Here is a 26,822-nt window from a genome sequence, read left to right as displayed (position 1 = left end):
ACCCCCATTAGTTCCACAACACTCTAATTTCTGACACTTCGTACATTGACCCTGGGGCTTATTTTCTTCTCATAAATGACTGCCAGTTTCTGACAAGATCAGCACCCTCGCCATGGCCGATCATCCAACCTGGGTTCTTTTATGCATCCTGTGAGGGGTTGTATTTAAGAACAGCTGGTAGCTAGTGAAGACCACTGATTACTGATTACCCAGAAATGGGTCTTTTTAAAAATCTGTACACATCATTATGTTGTAATTAAGTATATTTAGATCTTCAAACCCTTAGGAAATGTTAAAGGAGTCATAGTAATCAACACAAATCATAACACAAATGACAGTATTATGCGCTGCTCTAATGGTTTATGATTAGCATCCTTGTGAGGTAGATATTATTGTCCTCATTTTATAGTTGAAGAGACTTGGGCTCAAAGAGGTTAAGTAATTTCCCACAATCACACAAACAGTAAGTGGTAGCATCCAGTTTTTCTATCTGACTGCAAAACCCACAACTCATACCCACTAACCCATACCTTCTTTTGAGGTCAAAAACTCACAGGAACTCTAGATTTTTCAGCCTCATGATAATCAGGAACAATTTTAAATATGCAAAGATTCCCCCTCCTCATTCTGTTCCCAAAAGAAAATACACATCCCTTGGGCTGATTATTATCCAAATATTAATTTCTCATTTTTTGCAGTGTGACTAAGGAACATTTCTGTGGGCATTATCCATCAGACACTTCTTGCCAGCCAGTTCGCTCTTTTAGTTCTGACACCCAATCTGAGTTGTCATCTTCTTCCTCAAAGTCCCTGAGAAAAAACAATTTGGATAGTTAGCGTTCATATTAGGATAGTAAGCCCCAATACTGATGGGTTCTAGCCATAATATTTACAATTTAAAAAAGGCAATTCAATAGAAAAAAAATCTGTTAGCTCTTCCAAAAGATCACATCATTCACTGTTTCTATAACTCTTTCAATGTGTGATCTAGTATTTTAAAAAAATAATAAATCCAAGATGAATGATTTTAAATATAGGGCTTATCAGGAATTCTGCAATAATACTTTAGCACGTTAACCATTCCACATGAAAGATCAAGACATAAATACTCATTTATGATATAAAGTAATATAACCAGTTTCTACTAAACTTGACATCACTAAAGTATTTAAATCACACACACAACTAAAATTTTCTAGGTATATCACAACATACGTGTCCTCCTCATCCAATCTAGGTTCGAGTCTCTCTGGATCCAAAATGACAGACTCATGACCTCCATCAACACTGTCTGATGCTTCTGTGTCTTCAGACAAAGGGCCTTTCAAGAACCCTTCTGAGCCTTCAGAGAAATATTAACAGAAATTATGTCATTTTAAACAGTATTCACTTATTCCGTGAACTAAAATCCTTCAAAAGTATGCTGATGAACTGAGGACAATGGTCATGTTCTAGATTTCTTGTGAAGGACCTCCTCCACGATACCTAACATGAGTTCCTGCATAAGACAGGCCCAGTAAGCATCAGTGTGCATATTAAATTTTAAGATAGCCCTTTCTTCAAAAGAATACAGAAAAGTATTATCAAAACTCTTAAACATAAGAATCTATATTAAAGCATTAAGTTATTTTTTTGACAGTTGGATTACTATTAATTTCCTTTGAGCTTCCTCCTTCCCCACGTTTTCCCAGTGGAAGGGACTATGGTTAGGAAATTTTTTCAAAAAGCACATTCATGCAAGGGAGGTGGGGGGGCCTCCCTGGTGGTGCAGGCAGTTGAGCGCAGTGTTATGAAGCTGTCCACAGCCTCTGCAGCACGGTTTGATCCGGGGCAGCCAGCGAGGGTCTCATATGGCGCCGCAGACCTCTCCTGTTTCGTCTGCTGCTCCCCTCAGCAGTGCCTTTCGGTCAGTCTACGTGTTCTATTCCCTGCTCTGTCTCTGGTGAATCCTCTCACCCTCCCACACATCTGGCCTGTACCCCGGTTCTTGCAGAACTAAATAAATCTTTAAAAAAAAAAACACACAGGGCCTCCCCGGTGGCGCAGCGGTTGAGCGCTGGGTTGCGAAGCTGCCCGCAGCCTCTGCGGTGCCGGTTCGATGCCCGGCTGCTTCCCGGCCACCGGAGGAGGGTCCCACATGGCGCGCAGACCTCTCCTGCCGCCCGCTGCTCCCCTCAGCAGTGTACTTTGGTCCTTCTGCCTGCTCTGCTCCCCACTCTGGCTCTGGTGAATTCTCTCACCCTCCCGCGCTTCTGACTGTACCCAGTGCGTGTATAAACAAAACAAACAAACAAATAAAATAAATAAATAAATAAAAAGCATGCCTCTAATTAAAAAAAAAAAAAAAAATTTATAAGAAAAAAAAAAAAAAAAAAAAAAAACACACAGGCAAGATTTGCCATACCTTTACATGCCCTACTTGGTATATTTGACTTCAAATCTTAGTCTAGCAAAGTGGCTTTAGTAACTGAATTATCAAAATTGTACACACTCTTATCTTAATGTAGTTGTTTGTTCTAAATACTTAAGAAGAGTATCATAGGGGGCCTCCTTGGTGTCGGAGGGGTTAAAAACACAGTGTTATCAAGCTATCAGCAGCCTCTCTGGCACGAGTTCAATGCCTGGCCAGCCAAGGAGCTTCCCACACGGTGCAGCAGACCTCTCCTGTCTTGCCTACTGCTCCCCTCAGCAATGTATTTCAGTAGATCTGTCTGTTCTGCCCCCCACTCTGTCTCTGGTGAATCTGCTCACCCACCCCCGCACCTCTAGCCTACACCCCAGTTTTTGTATGCATCAATAAATAAATCTTTTTAAAAAAGAGTATCATAAAAGTCATTTTGTACAATTTTACAGAAGTGAAAATGTCCACAGAAATTCAAAAAAAATCAAATCTTAATTGTTCATCTATTTTGACTTCCATTCAATATAGCAAAAAGAATGTTAAAGTCCCTCAAAGTTTACTATGATGAAGTCTGGACTATAAATTCACTAAAGCAATGGCATACAGCATGGTGAAAATAGACAACCTCTCAAAGAAAACAGTCATGTGATTATTAAAGCACACAAAGAAATGAACAGATGGAAGTTACTAATTTAACATGATTGGCTAGAAAAGATTCAAGAAAATCTAAAAAATGTAATGTTACAAATGACTTTATAACTTGAAAATTACAGGACTTCTGGGATGGAGAGTAGGGAGATTTATTTCATGGGGATAGAGTTTCTGGTTTAGAAGATGGGAGAGAAGGCTGCAAAAAGATATGAATGTACTTAATAATTCTAAACTATAACCTAAAAATGGCTAAACTGATAAATTATATGTTATGTATATTTTATCTCAATTTCTTAAAAGTCAAAGGGTGTCCATGGTTAAGTAATAGACACAAATCACCTGGTCTATATATTGTGTATGTTTCAAACGCCAAGCTGAGATCAGCATTCTTAAGGATGTTCAACAAGGTTTCAGGAGTCTCTCTGAGCCACTGCTTACGGGTGTTATTTTCACTGTATTTTATCACAGAACCACCTAGTTGTGAAAAGATAAAAATTAGTGCTAATTAAAAAAGATTTTCAGCATATATCCAAATCATTTCAGGCAAAGTTAATTCTATTTTACCTTCTACTAAAATATCTCACTCTCTTGCACAAGGACTGTTCTGGTGTGGGATTCCAAAAATCCTTCAAGGAATGACATTTAAAGAAATCTCTTGTCCATGAGACACTAGTAGAAAATGTTCTAGAATAAAATGATAGTGTTCAATACGACTACTAACCTTTGTCGTCCCCTGCTGTTAAACTGGAGCTAAGTATGGGTGCATTTTCCAAAGCTGAAAGAGCTGTATGGGATACATTTTTTCCCCATTGTCGTCTGAGAGGACTTGGTGAGCTGGCTTTCCTTGGATGGACTGATTTCTTATCTGGTTTTAAAATGTAAAATAGGATTGTTGAACATATTCTCTTGTTTGTTCATCTATAACTACACACATTCTGAGAATAATATGGAAGTATTTCTATTCTTTTTCAAATTCAGATCTAACAATAATGTTCCTTCAAGTCTAAGTAGCAAAGGAAATGGAAAAAATACAAATGAAGGTAAAACTAACAATTGGAGGGATTTTTTAAAAAATACTATGTATTTACTTACATATTACACCACCATAACAAGTGAAACACCAAGAGGACTCACATACACTTTGTAGGCCATGCCTTTTATGGTGCAGAGCACAAAAATCACTATTTTTTTCCTAAAGGCACTTACTAATAAGTACTATTCTCTCTTTTTTATGAGTAAACAATGTATTTCTGTAACAGTCAATAAATTATTAGACAAGCAAACAAAATCTGCTTGTCCACCTACTTATGACACCTAAGACCTAGTAAGGTAGAAATTGACACCTCTCCCATCTTCCCCAACCCCCTAATACAATGATTAGAATTTGAACAACTCACCTTTCTCTTCTCTGTTTATTCTCTTCAATGCGCTTTCAGCCAAATTCTTATTAATGCTTTCTAAATCACTGTGGCTACACTTTCTACCTTGTTCTTCCTCTTGCTTTAAAAGATTTGAAATACAGATTAAAAATGCTGGAATGATTACAAAAAAAAGGTAAAAAAGAGTGTAAAGGCAGTTAACTTCATTTTAAATAGAATGATTAAAAGACATTAGTAACTACAAAAATGTATACATATGTATATATTAGCAGTCATGGATATGTATGTGCATATTTAAAACAATAATATACATATGTATATTAATATTCATATAAATATTCACAAATATAAACACTGCAGTTATGAAGAGGCTATACAAAAATAACAGAGATATTTGAGCTCTATAGAGAGAAAATAAATAATGAAAAATTTCAACATAGTTTGAAATCCTGGGATTTTCATGCTAGAAATATCAAAATGAGATATTTTATAAAGTTGCTATTTATGATTAAAATATTTCCACTTAATTCAGTAATTTTCCAAATTATCTAAATTCGATTTCATGAAGTGTAGCAACACACTGTCTGTTCTTTACTAACTCTGCATCTATTTTGAGAAGGAATATATTACACAAGCTCCTAGACAGTCTCCAGCATAAAGGTTCTCAATCTGTTGAATGAATGAAGAGTGGGCTGTGGCTGGCACCTGCTGTCTAATTTCTACTGGCGGTTCTCAAATTTCTCTCCCTTTACATTTAGGGACCATAATTTCAAAGAATCCTCCCACAAACAAAGGCAACAGAATCTTGGAGGGGTAGTGATGTTGAGTAGATCATTAAAACCCCCCAGCATCTCCCCCACTGAGAGTCACTGCTCTGAGACAGCAGCTCTGACACCTCCCAGCTCAGGACCCAGGCTCTGCCTCCAAACCCTGGAACTTTGCTGGCCTGCCCAGGACTCTCTTCCTACATCAACTCTTCTGTTACCTGACTTGCTTTTTTTAAATTATTATTTATTTATTTATTTATTTATTTATTTATTTATACAAGCACTGGGTACAGTCAGAAGCGCAGGAGGGTGAGAGAATTCACCAGAGCCAGAGCAGGGAGCAGAACAGGCAGACTAATGAAGTACACTGCTGAGGGGAGCAGTGGGCACGGCAGGAGAGGTCTGCACACCATGTGGGACCCTCACCAGGGGCCAGGATTAAACTGGCGCTGCAGAGACTGTGGGCAGCTTCGCAGCCCAGTGCTCAACCGCTGCACCACCAGGGAGGCCCTGACTTGCTTTTTGATTCTTTCTCCATTCTGTTTATACATTACCCTCTTCATTCTACATAAACACATTGATGTGTCCACTACAGGTGGTATAACAATTACAGTGGTGGCTGCCTGGGACCAGAGTCAGGATCGCCTACACAGGCCACGAGGAAACTTTTAGGAGACTGGAAATTCTACATCTTGATTGTGGCAGTAGTTATATGGCTGTATGAAATTACCAAAATTCAACAAACTGTACACTAAAAATGGGTACATTTTATTAGACGTGAATTATGCCTCAAGAGAGTTGGGAAAAAATAGACATAAGCATGCGAAGAAAGCAAAGTACACAGGCAGGAGATATTCCACTTGTGGCAACATAACGGTAGGGAGTTGCTACTCACAACCTGAAGTTCATTCTAAAATATAAAAGTTTAATTATTAATACTCCCCATAAATAGAATATGTTGTTAGTACATCTCACCAGGACTCCATCTTTGAGTTAAAACGATTAAAATACCAAAGAGTGCCTCCCTGGTGGCATGGCGCAGCGGATTGAGAACAGCACTGTGATGCTGGACAGAATCTGCAGTGCGGGTTCGATTCTCAGCTGGCCAGGGAGATACCCACATGGCGCGGCAGACCTCTCCTCACTCACCCACTGCTCCCCTCAGCAGTGCTTTCAGTCCGTCCTCCTGTTCTGCTCCCTGCTCTGTCTCTGGTGAATCCTCTCACCCTCCCATGCCTCTGACCTATACCGTAGCTCTTATATAAATAAAAATAAATCTTAAAAAAATATTGAAGAAAAAAATCAATAAGGCATGATTTACTGAGGTGGGTGTGACAACGCTGGGAAGTGGGTTGGCTGCTCCTAGTCCTGATTCTCTTGCTGCTTTAGTGTGAGAGAGCTCCCAGCACACCAGGCGAAGCAAGGTGAATGGGACTTTGAATGCCAGGCTGAAAAATGTTGACTTGATTCATGGGATAATACGGAGTTACTGAATGTTTTTAAACAGAAAAATGTTAAGATCAAAATAGCTATTTAAATATGATTTAGACAGAAACAAGAAATCTGTAACATGGATGAACCTTGAAAATATTATGGCATGTGAAAGAAGTTAATCACAAAAGAACAAATATTGTATGATTCTAATTATATGATATACCTAGAATAGGCAAATTCATAGAGAGAGAAGGCAGAAGAGAGACATCAGAGGTTGGGTGAGAGAGGAATGTGGAGTCAGTCTAGTGGTTCCAGTTACTGCTTGTGGAGATGGTTACACAAAACCATGCATGATTCAATTCGATGCTTAAGGATGGTAAATTTTGTTAAGCATATAGAACAATTTTATAAAAAAGCCAGGCTAAAACAAGATTTTCATGACTGCAGGGCACAGGTCTCTCAGATCTGTGTTGAAACCATCTGTCATCAATAATTAAAAATGAAAAAGCAAACAAAATAAATGGTGATCTAAAGCGGCTCAGCTAGCAGCGGAGGACAACAGCAGCGCCAATTATGACACAGTCAAAGAAGGAAAACTAGCGAAATGGCGGGACCTGGTCAGTCTTCCAAATATCTCACAGCACCTAATGGTACCAGGCACCTGGGAGGTGGCCACTACATGAATATAATTTTAAAGCACTTACCATTCTGCTGCCTTCATTTTCCAAAACTATGCTGATTCTGCTGGGGTCTGCTTCAAAGGAAAAGGGAAGGTAAAAGACAGTGCATGTAAAGGCCCACTTTTCTAAGCTCCTAATGTGATATACAAAAAGTTTGAGAGACAAATGAAGTTTTTAAAGTCAAAGAACCAAAGCATTAGCCTGAATATTAGTATCAAGCTTTAGTTGCCTCAAAATACACCTCAGCTACTCAAAGACACAATTTCTGCTATTTTATTCCTAACACTAACATCTCAAAGTTAATACACCTCTATTCACTGATGTACTTGGAGGAAAGCTACCCTGCATATTTGAAGGTCAGCATCACCTTCTGCACAAGTGAGCTCCAAGAGTCAGGAGCACTGCTTTTCCTGCCAGTTGCAGCAGGTGGAAGAGGTATCCCTTATAAGTGAGCTGTTTATTCCCTCCCAAGTCAGCAGGGAAAACTGGCCAACAGTCAGAGGGGAACTCTGCTCCTTTGGTCAGGATGGCTCCTGCCTGATTCTCCTCTGGCAGAGTCCTGCCTTCTGCCATCCTTATTCATTCCACATTTAAAAAACTGCTACGGGGGCCTCCCCGGTGGCGCAGTGGTTGAGCGCTGGGTTGCGAAGCTGCCTGCAGTCTCCGCAGTGCCGGTTCGATCCCAGGCTGCTCCCCGGCCACCGGAGGAGGGTCCCACATGGCGCACAGACCTCTCCTGCCGCCCGCTGCTCCCCTCAGCAGTGTACTTCGGTCCTTCTGCCTGCTCTGCTCCCCGCTCTGGCTCTGGTGAATTCTCTCACCCTCCGTGCTTCTGACTGTACCCAGTGCTTGTATAAATAAATAAATAAATCTTAAAAAAAAAAAACTGCTACGGGACATCGAGGATGAAGGCACTGGGACTCAACAGAGAGCAAATGAGGCAAGATGTCTGCCCTTTCATAGCTGTCCTTGCTCTGGCCTCGTTGTGTGCAGACACACTGTGAAGATGACGGCGCTTCTCCAGTTCACTCCTCTCTTTGTAGAAATTGTAAAACTACATTTTTCTAGACTATCTTTAAATTTCTCTTAGAAGGTTTTGATTGCTGTTGCTCAGCATTCTAAAATGAATTTCCTACTACTCTGGGATAGCAACCAAAGCTACAGAATAGTACCTACAGTTAAATTAATGCTAAAACAAATGGAACTGGTTATTGCTTAAGATATGGGAAAAAATTTGAATTATAAGACAAATGGGTTTATACATCATTAGAAGCATTTATATTCTTACAAAAAGAACATTAGAATTTAACTTTAAGAAGACAGTACAAGTTTCTAAATGTCTCCTTTGTAGTATATAGCACTAAGACAGTAAGCACCAACTAAGGGCAGCTTAGCAACACATCCCAATAGTGGATGATCTATGGTTCTTAGCTCTTTTCTCTTATTCTGTTTACATCTACTATCTTTTTCCCATCTCTTCAAAAGGAAGATCTGGTGACAAATGAAAAGAACAAAAATAGTTTAAAAAAAAAAAAAAAACAACTAAGAAGTGACAACCTCCAAAGAGACAATAAGTTACTTTTGAAATGTGCTCAGGATAGATTATAAATGTATGAAAATTGTGTGTAGTTATTATGTGGACAATTCCCAACTTTTGAAGACTGTTTTTAAACATTTGTTTACAAGATGGTTCTTCAGAAACATGAGAATATAATTTCCTATAAGAATAACATTGTATTTTCATGGTCAGATTCCTAAGCCAGTCCATAGGTGCCTTCTCCCTAATCCATGACAAACCAGAATAAATATGGTATTGACAATGATACAGATAACAACCTTTATGTCACTAAAATCTCCAAATGAGGATTTTTTTATTCCTGGAAAACTAAATGTATACGACTCAGAATACAATTACATCTGAAGTAAGAAAATGAAAATTTTAATTTGAGGAGTGTCTCTGAAAATCATCCCTAATAATTTGAAAAATATTTTTCCTTTTTCTGTTATAACACATTGTAAAGTAATTAACCAAAGAAGCTCCCCCCAATTCTTACCCTTCTTACTTGGTGTACTATGCTTAGATTTTTTTGTTTCTTCTAATATCTGCTCTCCATATTCTGTGATGATCTGAAAATATTAAGTAGAGAATTTAAAGACATGAAATGCACTTTTCCTTAGACACTGCCATAATGTTGTTTAATGATCAACATTCTTCCCCACAATGATATTTAAAGTCGTAAAGTAAAAATGCCATTTTAAAAAATATTCATGTGAAAAATAAATAAATAAATAAATCTGTGTCGTTTAGACAGACTTTTATATGTGTCTAGAAAAAGATCTGGAAGGCTATGCAAGCTCCACCTGTGATTATACTTGGGGAACAGCACTGTAGAAAGAAGAAGAGGAGGAAAAGAAAGTTTTAACTTTTATAAAATATACTTTTCATTATTTGAATTTTTACAAGCATGCATAATATGTGATTGTATTTAAAAGACAACAAACCAGCCCTCCCCTGGTGGCACAGCGGTTGAGCGCTGGGCTGCAAAGCTGCCCACAGCTTCTACAGCACCGGTTCGATCCCCAGCCTCTGGCGAGGGTCCCACATGGCGCACAGACCTCTCCTGCTGCGCCTGCTGCTCCCCTCAGCAGTGTATTTCGTCGGTCTGCCTGTTCTGTTCCCTGCTCTGGCTCTGGTGAATTCTCTCACCCTCCCACGCTTCTGACTGTACCCAGTGCTAGTATAAATAAATAAATAAATCTTAAAAAAAAAAAAATTCTGCTTAAAAAAAAAAAAGCTATCAAACCATTTAACTATTACTTGAAAACTGTTCAACCCAAACATCATACCTCAGGGGATAAGCACTTCTGGATAAGCCGAGCTAACGTGCCTCTGGAGAGAAGAGTTGTAGCCGAAGGGCGCTGGGAAGGATTCTTTTTAAACATCTGCTTGATCAGATACTGAAGCTCGTAGGAATAATGAGAAGGCAGCGGTCGCATGGACCCCTGACAGATTTTGAGGATAAGACTTTTCCAACTATTTGCCTGAAACTAAAAAGTAAAATTTATTGTTAAACATAGAGCTTCCATATGATCCAGCAATTCCACTCCTAGGTATTTACCCAAAGGACACAGAAACATCAATTCCAAAGAGCACCTGCACCCCTATGTTTATAGCAGCACTGTTTACAATAGCTAAGCTTTGGAAACAGCCCAAATGCCCAAAAATAGATGACTGGATCAAGAAGATGTGTTACATATACACCATGGAATATTACTCAGCATTCAAAAAAGATAAACACATGAAATTTGTAGCAACATGGATGGCGTTGGAAGGGATCATGCTCAGCGAAATAAGCCAGAAAGAAAAAGAAAAATACCGGATGGTCTCACTCATAGCAGGAATCTAGAAAACTTAAATAAGGGACCAGGAAAAAGAATAACTATAAGAAAGTAAAAATCAAAATCAACAAACAACTATGAACCAGAGACACTCTATGGGGAGTGGAGGTTGGGGAGGGGAGGGATTGGGGTCAAAATAAGGGGGTCGCAATTGTATGGGGAAATATAAAAATAAAAAAAATTTATATAAAAAAAGCAAATATGAAGAACGAACGTGTAAATAATACTGGCTAAACTAAAGTCATATGAATATTTTAATTTTATAAATATATCTTCTGCCTGCTCATTTTCCTTCCTGGAAGTATCCTTCAGATATTTTTCTAAAATTTCATAAGGGCGGGGGGCAAGGTAATCATCGCTAGTGAAAAACTTCTGCATCTAGAGAGTCTGATCTACCATCAGTGCTTTGGGTACTTTATTAGTCACAGGCTGGTTTTGCAGATACACATTTTAATATATTTTAAAAATCAAAGTAACACATACATCTGGCTTTAAGAAGTCAAATAATATTAAAAGGCTCTAAAGTATAACTTTCATTTCTTCACTCCTCCAAGAAATCTCCAGGCCTGTTGCCCAGCAATGCACTTGAGATCTTCCCAATATTAAACTTCTGCTTTTTACTATCATGTCATCGAAGTATTTGATGACTATTAAAGCTATTAAAATTTGACAAGTTATAGAGTGGGATATAAAATGACATACCAGAATAACATTAAAACATGTTCATTGTTTTTTAAAAGATTTCTTTATTTATGCATACAAGAACTGGGGTATAAGCCAGAGGTGGGGTGGGGGGGTGAGAGGATTCACTAGAGACAGCAGGGAGCACACCAGGCAGATCTACTGAAATACACTGCTGAGGGGAGCAGCAGGCAAGACAGGAGAGTTCTGCTGTGCCATGTGGGTTAGCTCCCTGGCCGATGGGGATCGAAGTCATGCTGCAGTGGCAGGCAATAACTTGATAGTGCTGTGCCTTTAACCCCTTTGCCACCAGGACGGCCCAAAACATTTTCATTGTTCAATGAAAACAATGGAATTAACATTAGATGCCAGCCTTGGTGTTACTTGTGTAAGAACATGTTGGCATTCTGCCTTGGAAGCATATTACCTGTTAGTGTTAGTGTATTAGCTATTAGTGATGATATGAAAAAGGAAAAGTCAACAAAGGCAATAGTCAGGTAATGAAAAATAAGATTGAAATTGCTTTGCCTCAGACTTTTTAACCATTATACTGAGTTCCTGCACATCCTAAACATTTGAGAACTACTTTTGCCTTCAAGCAGATCAAAGATCGTGTGGCAAATGTTCAGGGCTCTATACTTCTTAATATTCTCAAGAGGACAAATAAGATCATGTTTAAAATTAGTTTATGAAAAAGATCAAATCAGGAAACTAAAGGATAAAATCATAAGTAAGATATTGGGATTTTAAAAATAATTTTATTTGTATACAATGGTATCCATTTGGGCTGCATAATACAATCACGTTTCAAAAACATGAATTCCCAGGACACCCTCAAATATTTTAATTCAATTAGTTTGGCATGGACCTAGACATCAGCATTTTGTTAAGTTTCCCAAGTTGCTCAAAATTATTCAGCTGGTATTATAAGTCATTTACAGTCAAGGAAGATGAGTTCTTATTTACAGTGCATACTTTCAGGTTGAGTTATTTTTCCCTAGAGGTGGCAAAGGATTTTCCCTAATCAATCATTCTCACAAGCTTTACATACTCTCAACCACATTTGTAAAAATACTTACTGCATTCAAAGAACAGAATTTGTCTCTATGCAAAGCTAATACCTAATAGGGATTCAGGGCTATGACTGTTATTTCTGTGTAATAAACAATGGTGAACAAGCGGGGCAAGTTATTTAACCATTAACCTCTTATTGGTTAAATTATTTCTTAAAATATCTTGAAAAATATATAATACAATAGGGCAAAGTCTATTTTTTCATATTTCAGTTAGAGAAGAAACTCACATGACAAGCAAAAAGCTAAGTATAAAAATGGTGCAACCACTCTGACACACAGCTTGGGCTTCTTCAATGTGATGTCACCTCACCCCTGTGAGAATGGCTTATATCAAAAGACTGGAGACAACAAAAGTTGGTGGGGATGTAGAGAGAAAAGAACACTCATCCACTGTTTTAACATGCAACACTGGTGGGAATGTCATTTGGTGCAGCCTCTAAGAAAAATGCTGTAAAGATTGCTTAAAAAAAAAAAAAAATCCCATATGATCCAGCAATGGCACTGCTAGATATTTACCAGAGAATATGAAAACACTAATGTGAAAAGATTTATGTTCTCCTCTACTCATAGCAGCATTATCCCAATAAAGTCATGGCACCAACCTAAATGCCCACTGACAAGTCAACTGGGGTAAAGAAGCTGTAGAATGCACATTCAATGGAATACTATTAAGCTATTTAAGAAGATGAAACAGTGCCTTTTAAGACAAAATGGATGGATTCTGAGGCGATTATGACTGGCTGGTTTCACTCATTTGCAGAATATAAATAACCAAAGGAAAACCGGCAACACAACAAAATAATTCTTAGACTCTGAAAAATACATTGATTGCCAGAGGGGAAGGGTGTGGAGAGGAGGGGGCAGGGGACCGATGGGACAGGGCATTGGCACCAGAGCTTTGGTGGAGGGTGAGAGAAGTATGTGCACACGGGGAGGTGGAAAGTTGTACTCCAAATTACAGTTACATAAACAATTGCCAAATGAATAAAATTTGAGAAAAAAATTAGAGAAGTTTAAAAAAGTGAGGTGTTTCTCACAAAACAAAACATAAAATTACCATATCTTAGGTATAAGACTTGAAAACAGGAATTCTCACAGATACTTGTTCACCATGTTTATAATGTCATTATGCACAACAGCCAAAAGGTGGAAACAATCTAAATGTTCATCAACAGGGCCTCCCTGGTGGCGCAGCGGTTGAGCGCTGGGTTGCGAAGCTGCCCGCGGCCTCTGCGGCGCCGGTTCGATCCCCGGCTGCTCCCCGGCCACCAGAGGAGGGTCCCACATGGCGCGCAGACCTCTCCTGCCGCCCGCTGCTCCCCTCAGCAGTGTGCTTCGGTCCTTCTGCCTGCTCTGCTCCCCGCTCTGGCTCTGGTGGATTCTCTCACCCTCCCACGCTTCTGACTGTACCCAGTGCATGTATAAACAAACAAACAAACAAATAAATAAATAAATAAAACATGCCTCTATTAAAAAAAAAAAAATTGGAAAAAAAAATTCTTTTAAAAAAAAATAAATAAATAAATGTTCATCAACAGATGAGTGGGTAAAGAAGACATGGTATAAACTATAAAATGGGATATTACTCAGTCATAATAAGGGATGAAATCCTGACACACATTACAACATGGATTAACCTTGAAAATGTTTTGCTATGTCAAAAAAGTCAGACACAAAAGAAAATTTATTGTATAATTCCACTTATATGAAATATGTAGAATGTGCAAATTCACAGGGAAAGAAAGTGGATTAGAGGTTACTGAGACTCAGAGTGAGGGAAGTGGGAAATTAGTGTTCAATGGGTACAGGGTTTCTGTTTAGGATGATGGAAAAGTTTTGCAAATAGAGAGTGGTGATGGTTATACAATGTGATAAAATAATTAACACCACTGAACTATATACTTAAAAACGATTAAAATGGAAAGTTGTATGCTATATATACATATATATTTTACAAAAATAAAAATAATTAAGGATAGCAAAAAAAAAAGAAGGTAACGAAGACAGAGAGAGAGAGAAAAAAGAAGGAAGGCAGGCAAATATAGAACTACAAAAACAAAATAATGGAAGTTTCTTATTAGTATATGTTACAAAAGTGGCTTAAGGCAAAGATGATAAACATAAAAACACATGAATACTTTCATAATGAATTCATTCTAGGGAAGCAAACTGATGATTAGAATTTAGCATATGATTTAGGATGTAGCCAACTATGAGGAGAAGTGGTCTCTTTCATTTTGCTCACCATACTTACTGGATGCTTAAGGGTACAGAGTTCATACAGAATGCATCCCAAGGACCAGATGTCACTGGAACCATAAAGAAGTAATGCAATGACAAATGGGTTATGAATTATCATATGAAAATAGATGTCTTTTCTAATACAAAAAAAATTAATCTTTAATAATAGAGATCACAAGTAATTCCTAGTTATTGAAATATATGGTAACTTTGGCCTAACACTTAGAGGCATACTAACAAAGGTTTACAATAAAACTGCCTGCTCCCCAATCCCTAGTCCTCCAAACCAGGGAGATTCAGCTATCACTTCAATAGTGTCTGGGTGTAACACGAACCATCTATGAACTCAGGGGATCGTGGTTAAGACTGAGGAGGTTACCCAGTGCAGCAAGCACTGAGGAAAAAATCATCACACCTCCTGGTGGAGACCTCTCCGCTTCAGGCACAATCTGTGCCTCTGCTGGATAGCTTTTAGAGATAGTGTTCTTCCTTAGCATAAAGCAAAACCTGTTCCTGGAACTCTCCACTCCCTGTGTTAGCACTACATTCCAAAACAAAGAGGACAAGACTACTCATTCTTCCACCAAAGAGCTCTTCAAAAATCCTAAGAGTTCTACAGTTTGCCTTCTACACCTACCCTTCTTCATACTAAGCATCTCCAGTTTCCTCAATGATTCTCATCACCTGCTTGTCACCCTCCAGACTTTTGCGACAGGATATACTTTTTATTTTAACTAATGGTTTTGGCAACTGTTTCCCCCAACTTTTTTTTTTTTAATTTGAACCCTACAGATAAGTTGAAAATGCCCATACTTGCTATGTTTGCATGCTGTTTACCTCTGTATATACACATGTATATTTGTAAGAACCTCTTAATAAAAAGATAACAGACATCAAACACTTCAGCCCCGAGCACATCATCCAGTAGTATTGTCCAGTATCTTCTCCAAACTCAAATATCCCTAGTCGTCCCCAATTCGGTCAATTTACTCTTAAAGAAACCTGTTTAGTATGGATTAGACCCTTTACAGAAAGCATCTTGGCAGAAGGTAACAAGAACCCTTGATTGTTTCTGCCCCTAGGCATCCTCTCCAAGAATGTGTTACAAAATAATGACACATTTATGTACAAAAGGTGTATTAATCACAGAACTGTTTATGCTACTGAAAATTGGAGACATATCATAAGGCCAACATCAGTGGAGTGCTAAATATATTTTGGTGGAATGGGTGAAATATTATGCAACCATTAACAATATTTATGAAAAGTTTAAGTATGTGATGAAGTGAATAAGATATAAAGTGAAAAAAGCAGAATATGTAAACTAGGTTTAGGGGGGAAAGTGAATACATGGGAAAAATAACAAAATGTTACTAGTCTCTATGATTAAGTGGGTAATTGCCATTTCCTTTCTTATATATCTCTGCATTTTTAATCCTCCCCTTCCCCACCCACTCCATCAACAGGTACATATTACTTATATTTGGAAAAAAATTATGTTTTAAATCATAAAATTTCCATCTATCAGCCAAGTGCTTATTTTCTAATCCTATAAACATTAGCTCAATAACATAATCCAGTGGTCCCCAAGTTTTGAGGCACATTGGAATCACTTGACAATATTACTGAATTATCAGTGACCCTGATAATTCCTGATACTGATTACCCAGCCCCAGACACTCTGATTTAACTGTATGGCTACAACATGGGCTTTAGGATTTTAAAAGCAGGAGCAGAAAAGTTTGAGAACCAGCAATACAATTTCTGATTACTCATTTAACTGTTCCTGGAAATGACTAGCCTTTCACCATATTTTACATGTAGCTCTACTTGGCTCTGATTAAAACAATTAGAAAACTATGACCTCCACCTAGAAGCCTAGGAATTTAGATTCTACACTGCTTCCAAATATATTTTTTAAAAACCAAGGTTAATTACCAAACAGTCACCCTGGCCAAATAAGTACATCACTTACCTTTTATTGTTGTAAGGCAAGTTTTCCCAAATTTCTGGGGGCACATAATAAGGTGTTCCCACATATGTACAAGCAAACGCCATGGGACTAAAACCATAAAAAGGTAGAGAATGAATATAGGGCATTCCAGAACAAAGATGTTTGGATTACTGTTACTGCTGTCAAACAGACACATACCTGGAAAGAAGACGAGCAGATCCAAAATCTCCCAGTTTTATTTTTCCATTTTGGGTGAGGAAGACATTCTGTATTAAAAAAAGAATTCACATTAAGTCTCCATCATTCAAAAAGAACACAGAGGTCTCCAGAGAAGCTGTCTTTTGAAGCCAAATGATGATGGAGATTAAGGGTAGAAATGCTAACAGCTAAGTCTCAAGGTGAACACAAAAAGACAAGATACCCTCTTGACAGCTACACATTCCCCTGCCTGCTTGGGAATTCAGGATGACTACTTAGAAATCTACCAAGCAGGCCCTCCCTGGTGGCACAAGAGGTTGACACTACAGAGGGGGAAAAAGGGAGTAGGATAAAAACAAGGGTGGTGGGAATTGTATGGGGACTATAACCAAGATGAAAATGAATACATTGTGCAAAAATGAAAAATGATGTAAAAAATCTATAAAATAAAGAAAAAGAGGTTAAGACGCAGCCTATGAGGGTGTCCACAGCCTCTGCAGCGTGAGTTCAAGCCCCAGCTGACCAGGGAGCAACCGACATGGTGCAGCAGACCTCTCCTGACTCGCCCGCTGCTCCCCTTAGCAGTGTACTTCGGTTGATACACCTGTTCTGTTCCCCACTCTGTCTCTGGTGAATCCTCTCACCCTCCACAGCTCTGGACTGTACCCCAGTTCTTGTATGCATAAATAAATAAATCTTTTTAAAAAAATAAAAGAAATCTACCAAGCAATCTTCAGATTGTATCAGCAGACCCTGATGGCCAGACTGGAAACCTGTGTGAGCCCCAAGTCTCAACCATTATCCATCTGATAACAGGGAGTTAGGGGGTCATTGAGAAAGCTTGGAACATGTTAGCATATACTATTAAAGGGATTTAATGACCTTTTTCTCAGGTACCTTATTTGCCTAATTAAATTAATATGTCAATAAATATCTCTAAACTAAATAAAAATGTCCCAAACAGAAATACAATAACAGAAAGAAAAAAAAAAAAAGACTGAAAGAGATTGCTTTGTTTTGTTTGGCCTAAAAATGTATTCCACTTACCTTGGACTTGATATCTCTGTGTAACACACGTTTCTTGTGAATGTGATTTATTCCAAGACACATTTGAGTAAACCAATTAAGTACCTATAAGGAAAAAGCACACAAATCTTCAGGAATGCCATAACTGATTCATGGCAACTTAAAATTCCAAAGCATTGGCTCTACACATCTTAGTTTATCTGGTTTTTATGTCAGTACAGAACTCCTACAAATAACATCGTTCAACTAAGTGTTCAGTGTTCCCCAGAGAAACTCAAAAAAGCTTTGACTCCAACATATGCTCTTATGTTTGATCCAAATAGCAAATTATTTTAATGAAACTACTATATTTTTCTTTTAGTCAATCAAATAAATATCTCTTAAACATATATATATATATATATATATATATATATATATATATAAATAAAGGTTGTTCACTAAGAAATGAATATGCTACAGGGGGCCTCCCTGGTGGCACAGGGATTAAGTCGCAGCACTATGAAGCTATTGGTAGCCACTGCAGCACGAGTTCAATCCTAACCCACATGGCGCAGCAGACCTCTCCTATCTCGCCTGCTGTTCTCCTCAGCAGTGTATTTCAGTCAATTCCCATGCTCTGATCCCCACTCTGTCTCTGGTGAATCCTCTCACCCCCTGCACCTCTGGCCTGTACTCCAGTTCTTATATGCATAAATAAACAAAATCTTTTTTAAAAAAAGAAATGAATATGCTACAACATTTTTTTAGGATAAACATTATATCAAATCTTCATTTACTTTTTCAGAGTATTCATATGTTAACATTTAAGACATTGGTGGCATAGTGGTGAGCATATGTTAACATAAAAACATTTCACTATATTGTTAACAATCTTTTGAAGCCAACATTTTCTGCTTATAAATCCCCAGTTAATAGTACTCAGAATTTCCAGGTAACAAGAGAACCTATGGTTAAATGTCAAACAGACTTTTTTTTTGCTACAAAGATTCAAAGTTGAAACCAAGGTTAACCTCCTTCTATGGAACCCAAATTTTTAAGAACAAAACTTCTAAATGAAAAATATTTATATAGTACATTTTCACAACATCTTACACCCTAAGTCAAATCAAGCCTCATACAAGTGGCTTATTTAAATGTTTTCCTTGGTTAACTCATTCCAATAATATTTAGCACATAATCTTCCATTAACAAGATAGTAAGTCCTAAATGTAAGGGAATATGGTAAACTTAGGTTTTCTAAAGAAACAGAAAAGCAGGTTTCATTCTTCTAAAGATGTATTGCTAAATACAAAATAGACCCATCTGCCTTCCAACATTTCAATACAACAAACATCAAGATTTTTAATATCTAGGATAAAATATGATGAATAATTCCTTCTATACATGAACGTTTTATTCCTTAATATTTCATTTAGTTCATCTATTTTACTTCCGAAAAACATCTCAGGGAGCAACATCCTGATGATATCAAGCAGTAGCACTGACAGAGCAATGAGTCATTTCTGACTAGCATATTAGTAAATAATAAACCCCAACATTTTTAATTTAACTTATACAAATGTCATAAGAAAAGCTGCTACTAAATCCTGTGGGAGGGCCTCCCCTGGTGGCGCAGGCGGTTGAGCGCTGCACTGTGAAGCTGTCTGCAGCCTCTGCAGCACTGGTTCAATCCCAGCCTGCCGGCGAGGGTCCCACATGGCGTGGCAGACCTCTCCTGTCTCGCCTACTGCTCCCGTCTACAATGAATTTCATCAGTCTGCCTGTTCTGTTTCCCGCTCTGTTTCTGGTGAATTCTCTCACCTTCCTGCGCATCTGGCCTGTACCCCGGTTCTTGTATAAATAAATAAATAAATCTTTTTTAAAAATAAATAAATAAATCTTGAGGGAAACTAAGTTGGTCTCTTACCATATCTTCAGGAAACAACTTTCCTTTCTGATGTTTAATCTTTTGCATCAGGTCTCCTCCATCACAATATTCCATCACAATATACAAATGCCCTTCAGCTAGAACAAATGTAAAGCTCTTTAGCAAAGTTATAGAGGTCATGAGTCAAATTCAGAAATGCACTTATTTGTTGGAATTCATATTTACCTTCAAATGATTCTTTAAAGGCAACAATATTGGGGTGTTTCATTTTGGCTAAAAGAACCGCCTCCTTCCTGGAATTCTGTATATCAGTGGAAGACTAGAAAAAGATTTTAAAAAGAAAATATAACAAATGAGTGATCAAACTAAAAAGCTTCTGCACGGTGAAAAAATGATCATTATAACAAAAAGACAACCTACCAAATGGGAGAAAATATCTACACATCATATATCTGACAAGGGGCTAATGTCAAAGATCTACAAAGAACTCATACAACTCAACAAAAAGAAAACAAAGAATCCAATCAAAAAATGAGCTGAAGAGCTAAATAAACACTTCTCCAAAGAAGACATTCAGATGACCAATTAGGACATGAAAACGTGCTCATCATCACCTCTCACCAGGAAAATGCAAATCAAAACTACAATGAGATAGCATCTCACACCAGTGAGAATGGCCCATATCAAAATGTCCACAAACAAGTGTTGGCAAGATGTGGAGAAATGGGAACCCTCTTACACTGTTGGTGGGAATGTGGACTGTTCCAGTCTCCTATGGAAAACAGCATGGAGGTTTCTCAAAATATTAAAAATAGATCTACCATATCATCCAGCAATTCTACTCCTAGATATCTACCCCAAGAATGCAAAAACACTAATAGAAATTGATGTACGCGTTCCTACATTCATTGCAGCACCATTTACAATAGCCAAGTTATGGAAACAACCTAAGTACCCAAGTACAGAGGAATGGATTAAGACGATGTGATGGATATACGCAATAATAATAAAAGATGAACTCTTGCCATTTGCAACAACATGGATGGAACAGGAGGGGATAATGGTAAGTGAAATAAGTCAGAAAGAGAAAGACATTCAAATATCAGAATGTCTCACTTATATATGGACTGTAGAGAAACAAAAAAAAAGGGGGGGTGAGTCCAAATAAATATAAAACAAACCCTAGAAATCTGACTGTAAAACTGAAGCTCCAGAAGAGGAAGAGGTAGAGGGACAGCACATTGACTATGGGTGTCTTGGTAGTGGGTGTGGTGTGGTAGCATATTCTGGAAGGTATCCCACGGGATACTATATTTCTGAAGAATATAGTGTTGCAAACCAATATTATCTTAACAAAATAATAAAATATGCATAAATACACATCTTCTAAAATAGATAACTTTAGCTCTTTGGTATTGGCCACAGAAGCAAGATGACAAAGGGAGCACCATTGTAGGGTAAATGATTTTCAGGCTTTTCTGCCCTCCTGCCATTAGGATTGCTGCCTGATGTGGGCACCTATATTTGTTACATTGTAATAAGTTATGTTGTTTACTTCTGTGGGTCATAGCAGCAGTATTGATATATACTCCCCAAGAGACCCAGAGGCAGGAGAGGGGCAGGAGAGAGAAGGGAGAAAGGAGAGACAAGCCCAGACACGAAACACTACCAGCACTTTTCTAATGAGACACCTAAAAACTGTATACCACAGATTCAGGCATGGATTCTAGGAAGGAACACAACTAAACCCAAGAGGGCAGCTGTTGCAGCATCCTGTTCATCTTAAGGATTTCAACAATTAGTCACGCAATAAATGTCTGGTTTAAAAAAAAATACAGATAACTTTACAATAATACAGTATAGTTTTATGATACTCCAATACTAGATGTATTTTAGGTAGGCCTTTGCTCTTCATTGTATTTTTTAATGATTTTTCATTATCATTGCACCTGAGTTGCTTTTGATAGAGACCCCGATATCCTTAGGTATATGAAATTAGAGACGATTACAAATTTTTCTCATTGAGATAAAACAAACAACAATTGCCATCTAAACGTTGATTATTTTTCTCCCTTTTCAATATCCTAAGAGCCACATAAGATAGATCATGACCTTGTAAAGCTAATGAATAAGCCCCTTACATCTTTTACACCAAGCAGCAACTCTTTGTTAAATCTCAAGAGCTTACTCTCTTATACACATTGCACACTCTGTGCACTTTCACATGAGCATTAGCTTAGCAGTGAGTGACCTTGGGAAGCCTGATCTCCTTCATGGCAAACATCTGACGACTGCTCTCCTGCTGAACCAATAGGGCTCTGCCGAAGGAGCCCTCCCCAATCACTCTCAGGACTGTGTAGTCATCCATGCTGGGGCATCCACACAGCCCAGCTCCACTCATGAAGTCACCACGGGCTCTCCCAAACTCTATTAAAAACAGAAATATTTGAAAATTAATTTTTAAAAGGCAGAATTAATCAAAGTAGCTGTAATCGTCATAAAACAGAACATCAGCAACTTATTCGTTTATTCATCCAATAGGTAGATACTGAGCAAATGCTGAACAAATATCTCATTCTCCCTGCCCTCACCAACACCCAGTGTAGACTGCATCTCAGATCTCTACAAGTCTTGCCAAAAGAACCTTGCTAGCATATAGTAGAAATATCCAAGGGAGTTAGAAAATTATATTTAAGCTGAAGCCTATAAGATGAACAGAAGTTGGTGCAGCAAAGAGAAGGAATAGAATGACCCAGGAAGATTCACATATTTAAAAGCAAAAGAGATTTGTGTTCAGTTCAAGAAATTGAAAGTGAATTTTAACAGGCTGGTAAAGCGGAGCCTTATCTGAAGGCCATTGTAAGCCAAGTTTAGGTTGCTGGATTTAGGTTAATGATGGCTGTCTCCGAAAGATTTACACAAAAGAGCAATGTAATCATATCTGCATATTAAAGAAATCTGCCTGTGATTGAGCTGGATGGGGAATGGGCAAGAGAGCCAGAGAGAAGACTCCGAGAGTAGAAAAGGCCGAACGGATGGGATGGAAAAGAATGGTACCAATGAAGAAAATGGGAAGGAAGTATGTATCAGCAAGATTTTTGGTTATAAGATTTATGGGGGACAAATAAGAAGGGGGCAAGGTAAACTCCCAGTTTTCTGGTGGAAACTAGGTGAATGGTGATAGCAGTCCAAGAAGACAGGTTTTTTGTTTGATTTTTCTGGAGAGAGGAGAGTGGCAGAGGTAGAAAATGCAGGAAGAAAGCCTACCTCATGGCACAGTGGTTAAAGCCTCAACACTGTCAGGTTATTGCCCGCCACTACAGCACAAGTTCGAACCCCGGTCAGGGAGATACCCACATGGCACAGCAGATCTCTCCTGTCTCACCTGCTGCTCCCTTCAGCAGTGTATTTCAGTAGATCCACCTGTTCTGCTCTCTGTTCTTTTTTTTTTTTTTTTTTTAAGATTTATTTATTTATTTATACAAGCACTGGGTACAGTCAGAAGTGCGGGAGGGTGAGAGAATTCACCAGAGCCAGAGCGTGGAGCAGAGCAGGCAGAAGGACCGAAGTACACTGCTGAGGGGAGCAGCGGGCGGCAGGAGAGGTCTGCGCGCCATGTGGGACCCTCCTCCGGTGGCCGGGGAGCAGCCGGGGATCGAACCGGCACTGCAGAGGCTGTGAGCAGCTTCACAACCCAGCGCTCAACCGCTGCGCCACCGGGGAGGCCCTGTTCTGCTCTCTGTTCTGTCTCTGGTGAATCCTCTCACCCCCTGCACCTCTGGCCTACACCCCAGATCTTATATGCATAAATAAAATAAAAAGAAATCTTAAAAAAAAAAAAAAAAAGAAATGTACGAAGAAAAGGAAGACAAGTTTCTTTTGGGACATTTTGAGTTGAAGGTGTCTGGGACTTCTGTATTTCCAGGATGAAGTGGTTAGATGGATTGCTTAATACATAAGAAAGTTGAATATAAATTTTCTAAAACTTTGCCTGATGTACAGGAGGCCTGCAATAAATAGCAGCTTTTTCCATTATAGTAATAATTTGATAACTGGAAAGCTTACTTGGTGTTATTTTTTGTTTTGTTTTGTCTTGTTTAATCATACCACATAGAATTACAAGGCACAAATGGCAGGTAAAGCAAAAATCACAAACCCAAACCAGCAATACTGCCATCCATCATACATACTTGTATTATAGAATTACTTACTTGTATCATAGAATTAGCAGGAGACCCTAGAAATAATTTCCCCATATAGCCAAATCAGACGCACTGATTTGAAAAATAATTCAAGAATATTAGGTCTTTCGGTATATTTAGGGAGCCGGAAGAAAAGTTATTTGTCACTAAATCACTGCTAGTATTATATGATTTCACAAGGATGCCATTTTTCTTTTTTCATATTTTATTCTTTCTTTTCCTTTTGGAGTCCTCACTTTATGTAATGGACAAGCAACCACTGACTTTTCTCCCCTGAAAACCACTTTTGGTCCTTTCTGTTCACATTTCCCGCTGTTATTTAAAATTACACCTATAAGATCATTAAAATACACTCTGAATGTGGTAAAAGTGTCCCTTCACACGTCTACGCCAACCCAAACTAAGGAAGTGACATGCAAACACCCAGAAGTGGGATCACAGGTGAGAAACAGGCTAAGTTTGGAAGGTGCGCTCGGGATGTCCATACTACAGGGGAGACCACTCCACCAGATCACCGGGCTCAGCCTTGGAAGCCCCAACCTGCGCTCACCTGCGAAGCACAAGTTCGATCCCCGGCCAGGGAGATACCCACATGGCGCAGCAGACCTCTCCTGTCTCACCTGCTGCTCCCCTCAGCAGTGTATTTCAGTTGATCCACCTGTTCTGCTCTCCACTCTGTCTCTGGTGAATCCTCTCACCCCCTGCACCTCTGGCCTACACCCCAGATCTTGTATGGAACACCGCGGCAGTAGGGGGCTGCCCGCGCGAGGCGAGCCGTCCAGGCCCTGGGTGAAGCTGGGGCGCGGAGCCCCGAGCGCCAGAAGCACGTCTCCCCCTCGCCCCACCCAGGGCAGGCACTGCCTGCCCCAACGCCGCACGCCGCGACCACCCGCTGCACCCCTTCCTGCAGAGGCGGCGGGCCGCTGGGGCTCCGCTCTCCGTCTCCCGGGCGATCACAGTCCGCTCGCACCCCGGGTCCTGGCGCGCTTCCGCCGGGCGGGGCCGCGAGTCGTCTCTAGGTTTCGGGCTCAGGAAGCCGCCTGGGTCTGGCGGGCGGCGCTGTTCTCGGAGTCCCCGGGCCTAGCAAGGGCGCGTTGTGAAACTGTACTACGCTGGTCTTAAACAAAGCCTTGGGGGTGTTAGGGGGAGTGTGTCCCCCAGTAACATGAGTTCTGTCCCCAGATTCCCAGATTATAAATTTCACAGCGCAGCACTCAGTTTACTGTGTGACCTTGGGCGTGGGGGCGGGGGTGGGAGGGAGACGCAAAACAACATTTGTAACGTGTACAAAATGTTAGATTACTTGGCAAAGGTACTGGGGATTAGGATTAGGACCCCAACATAGCTTTTATGGTGGGAGTGAGACAGGGCAAGCTAGGGTTATTAGGCAGTTTTTAGGGACAGTGCAGGAGGGGACCTCTGAAGAATTTAGGGAGGCTTCAGAGATAAGGACAACCAAAGAAATATAACCAATTCCATTAGGAAAACAAACACCCCAGGACCACGAATAATATTAATACTGTCAATGATAGTCCTGGTTTTCTTCAGGTGATAAAGGGAGGTGGAGATTGGAGAAATGGAGAGTGGTTTAATTTATGGACACATTAGAAGGGCAGCTGTTTAACTTCAATGCAGGGATGCCCATCCAGAGGACTGGGCCATAAATTTAAAGATGCAACTAATGGGGAAAGAGAAAGCTGTTAGATAAGGAATGTGAAGATCCCGCACTCAGTAGCAAATTAAGTAAAACAGCCGAAAACTAACCAATCACAAAAAGACTGGTAAAGTTTTAGAATAATGAGGGAAAAAAAGGTATATATTCCCTAAGACACCACTCTACTTTGGCTTCCTTGCCCCTCCCAGGCCTGGTTCCCTGGCCTGGGAGTCCCACTTTATTTCTGCTCTTTTCCTCCTCAATAAACTTTTTCTTTCTATAAACGAACCTGCCTCTTCTCGCTTGCTTGCCTGAGCGTCTGCAAAGTTCCTGCTGCGGCTTCGTGAGACACCAACCCTGGGGGGTCTAGTGGCTGGGACTCAGCGCTGCCCTGCAGCCTGAGATCCGTTCCTGGCTGGGAGACTAGACCTGACAATTCCGGTATCAGGAGGGGGAGGAGGGGGACACAATTCAACCCAAAACAATCTGCGAACATAGACTTGATGAGGATGGGATGGAGAACAGATGTGCCCTGCCCTTTTCCTCGGCAGTTATTGCCAGCTGTGAGAGCTAGGGGAGCTTTTGAGCTGAGTAATGATTGAAAATAATAAAATATTATTATAGATAACATACACAAGTTACTAGGAGCTAGCACTGTTTTGATTAAGTTAATATATGTAAATATATGTAAAGACTCCATAATTGTTAGTTATGAATTCACTTAATCTTCAAAACAACCCTAAAGATAGATACCATTATTATGTAAGAGAAGAGCTCTTAACTTGCCTCAGGTCCCAAATTTCCTACTCATAATTAGAACCCAGTTGGTGTGGCTCCAGGATATGGCTCTTAACCACTGCATTGCAGTGTTGGGTGTCATTTAACAAGTTAAAACTAAGTCCCCACCCCTTGCCCAGCAGGAAGGTTTAGGAGGCTTGAATAGATAAAAGGGAATTGATAAGGTTGCTATGGAAACCAGGTCATAAGACAGATCACTTTGACCAAGAATGTGGAAGCAGGGCCAGGATACATTCTGTGTTAAGGTCAAGGCCCAAGACCAGCCATCCCAGCACTAACCACCCAAATCATCTCCCCAGTCATGAAAAGTCCTTGATACAGGTTAAAAAAGGAGCCTCAAGTCCTTCTTGCTGTGCAGACCTCTCCCATCTGGCCTGCTGCTTCTCTTAGCAGTGTATTTCAATAAATCTG

General features: G+C 39.5%; 1 protein-coding gene across 8 annotated transcripts; it reads right to left on the bottom strand.

The window, feature by feature from the left end:
* Positions 1-255: 255 nt before the first annotated feature.
* Positions 256-25,945, bottom strand: NEK3 (NIMA related kinase 3). 8 transcript variants are annotated; one of them, XM_037527248.2, is made up of 16 exons: positions 25,903-25,945; positions 22,009-22,184; positions 19,983-20,076; positions 19,797-19,894; positions 17,909-17,992; positions 16,862-16,929; positions 16,685-16,771; positions 14,723-14,777; positions 10,160-10,360; positions 9,367-9,439; positions 7,337-7,386; positions 4,450-4,552; positions 3,774-3,917; positions 3,392-3,526; positions 1,216-1,342; positions 256-810 (listed from the first exon to the last, which is right to left on the bottom strand). In XM_037527248.2, the coding sequence occupies exons 2-16, from the start codon at positions 22,156-22,158 to the stop codon at positions 726-728; spliced, it is 1,554 nt and encodes a 517-aa protein (XP_037383145.1). In that variant the 5' UTR covers positions 22,159-22,184; positions 25,903-25,945; the 3' UTR covers positions 256-725. The 8 variants fall into 8 exon arrangements, with proteins under 8 accessions (XP_037383145.1, XP_054557538.1, XP_037383142.1 ...); XM_054701563.1 differs by lacking the exon at positions 25,903-25,945 and adding an exon at positions 24,858-24,876; XM_037527245.2 differs by lacking the exon at positions 25,903-25,945 and adding an exon at positions 24,510-24,581.
* Between the last annotated feature and the right edge of the window lie 877 nt (positions 25,946-26,822).

Source organism: Talpa occidentalis, unplaced genomic scaffold (assembly GCF_014898055.3).
Source record: "Talpa occidentalis isolate TD23 unplaced genomic scaffold, MPIMG_talOcc4v2.1 talOcc4.5, whole genome shotgun sequence".
Taxonomy (NCBI): Eukaryota; Metazoa; Chordata; class Mammalia; order Eulipotyphla; family Talpidae; genus Talpa; species Talpa occidentalis.
This window is presented reverse-complemented; position numbering and strand designations above follow the sequence as displayed.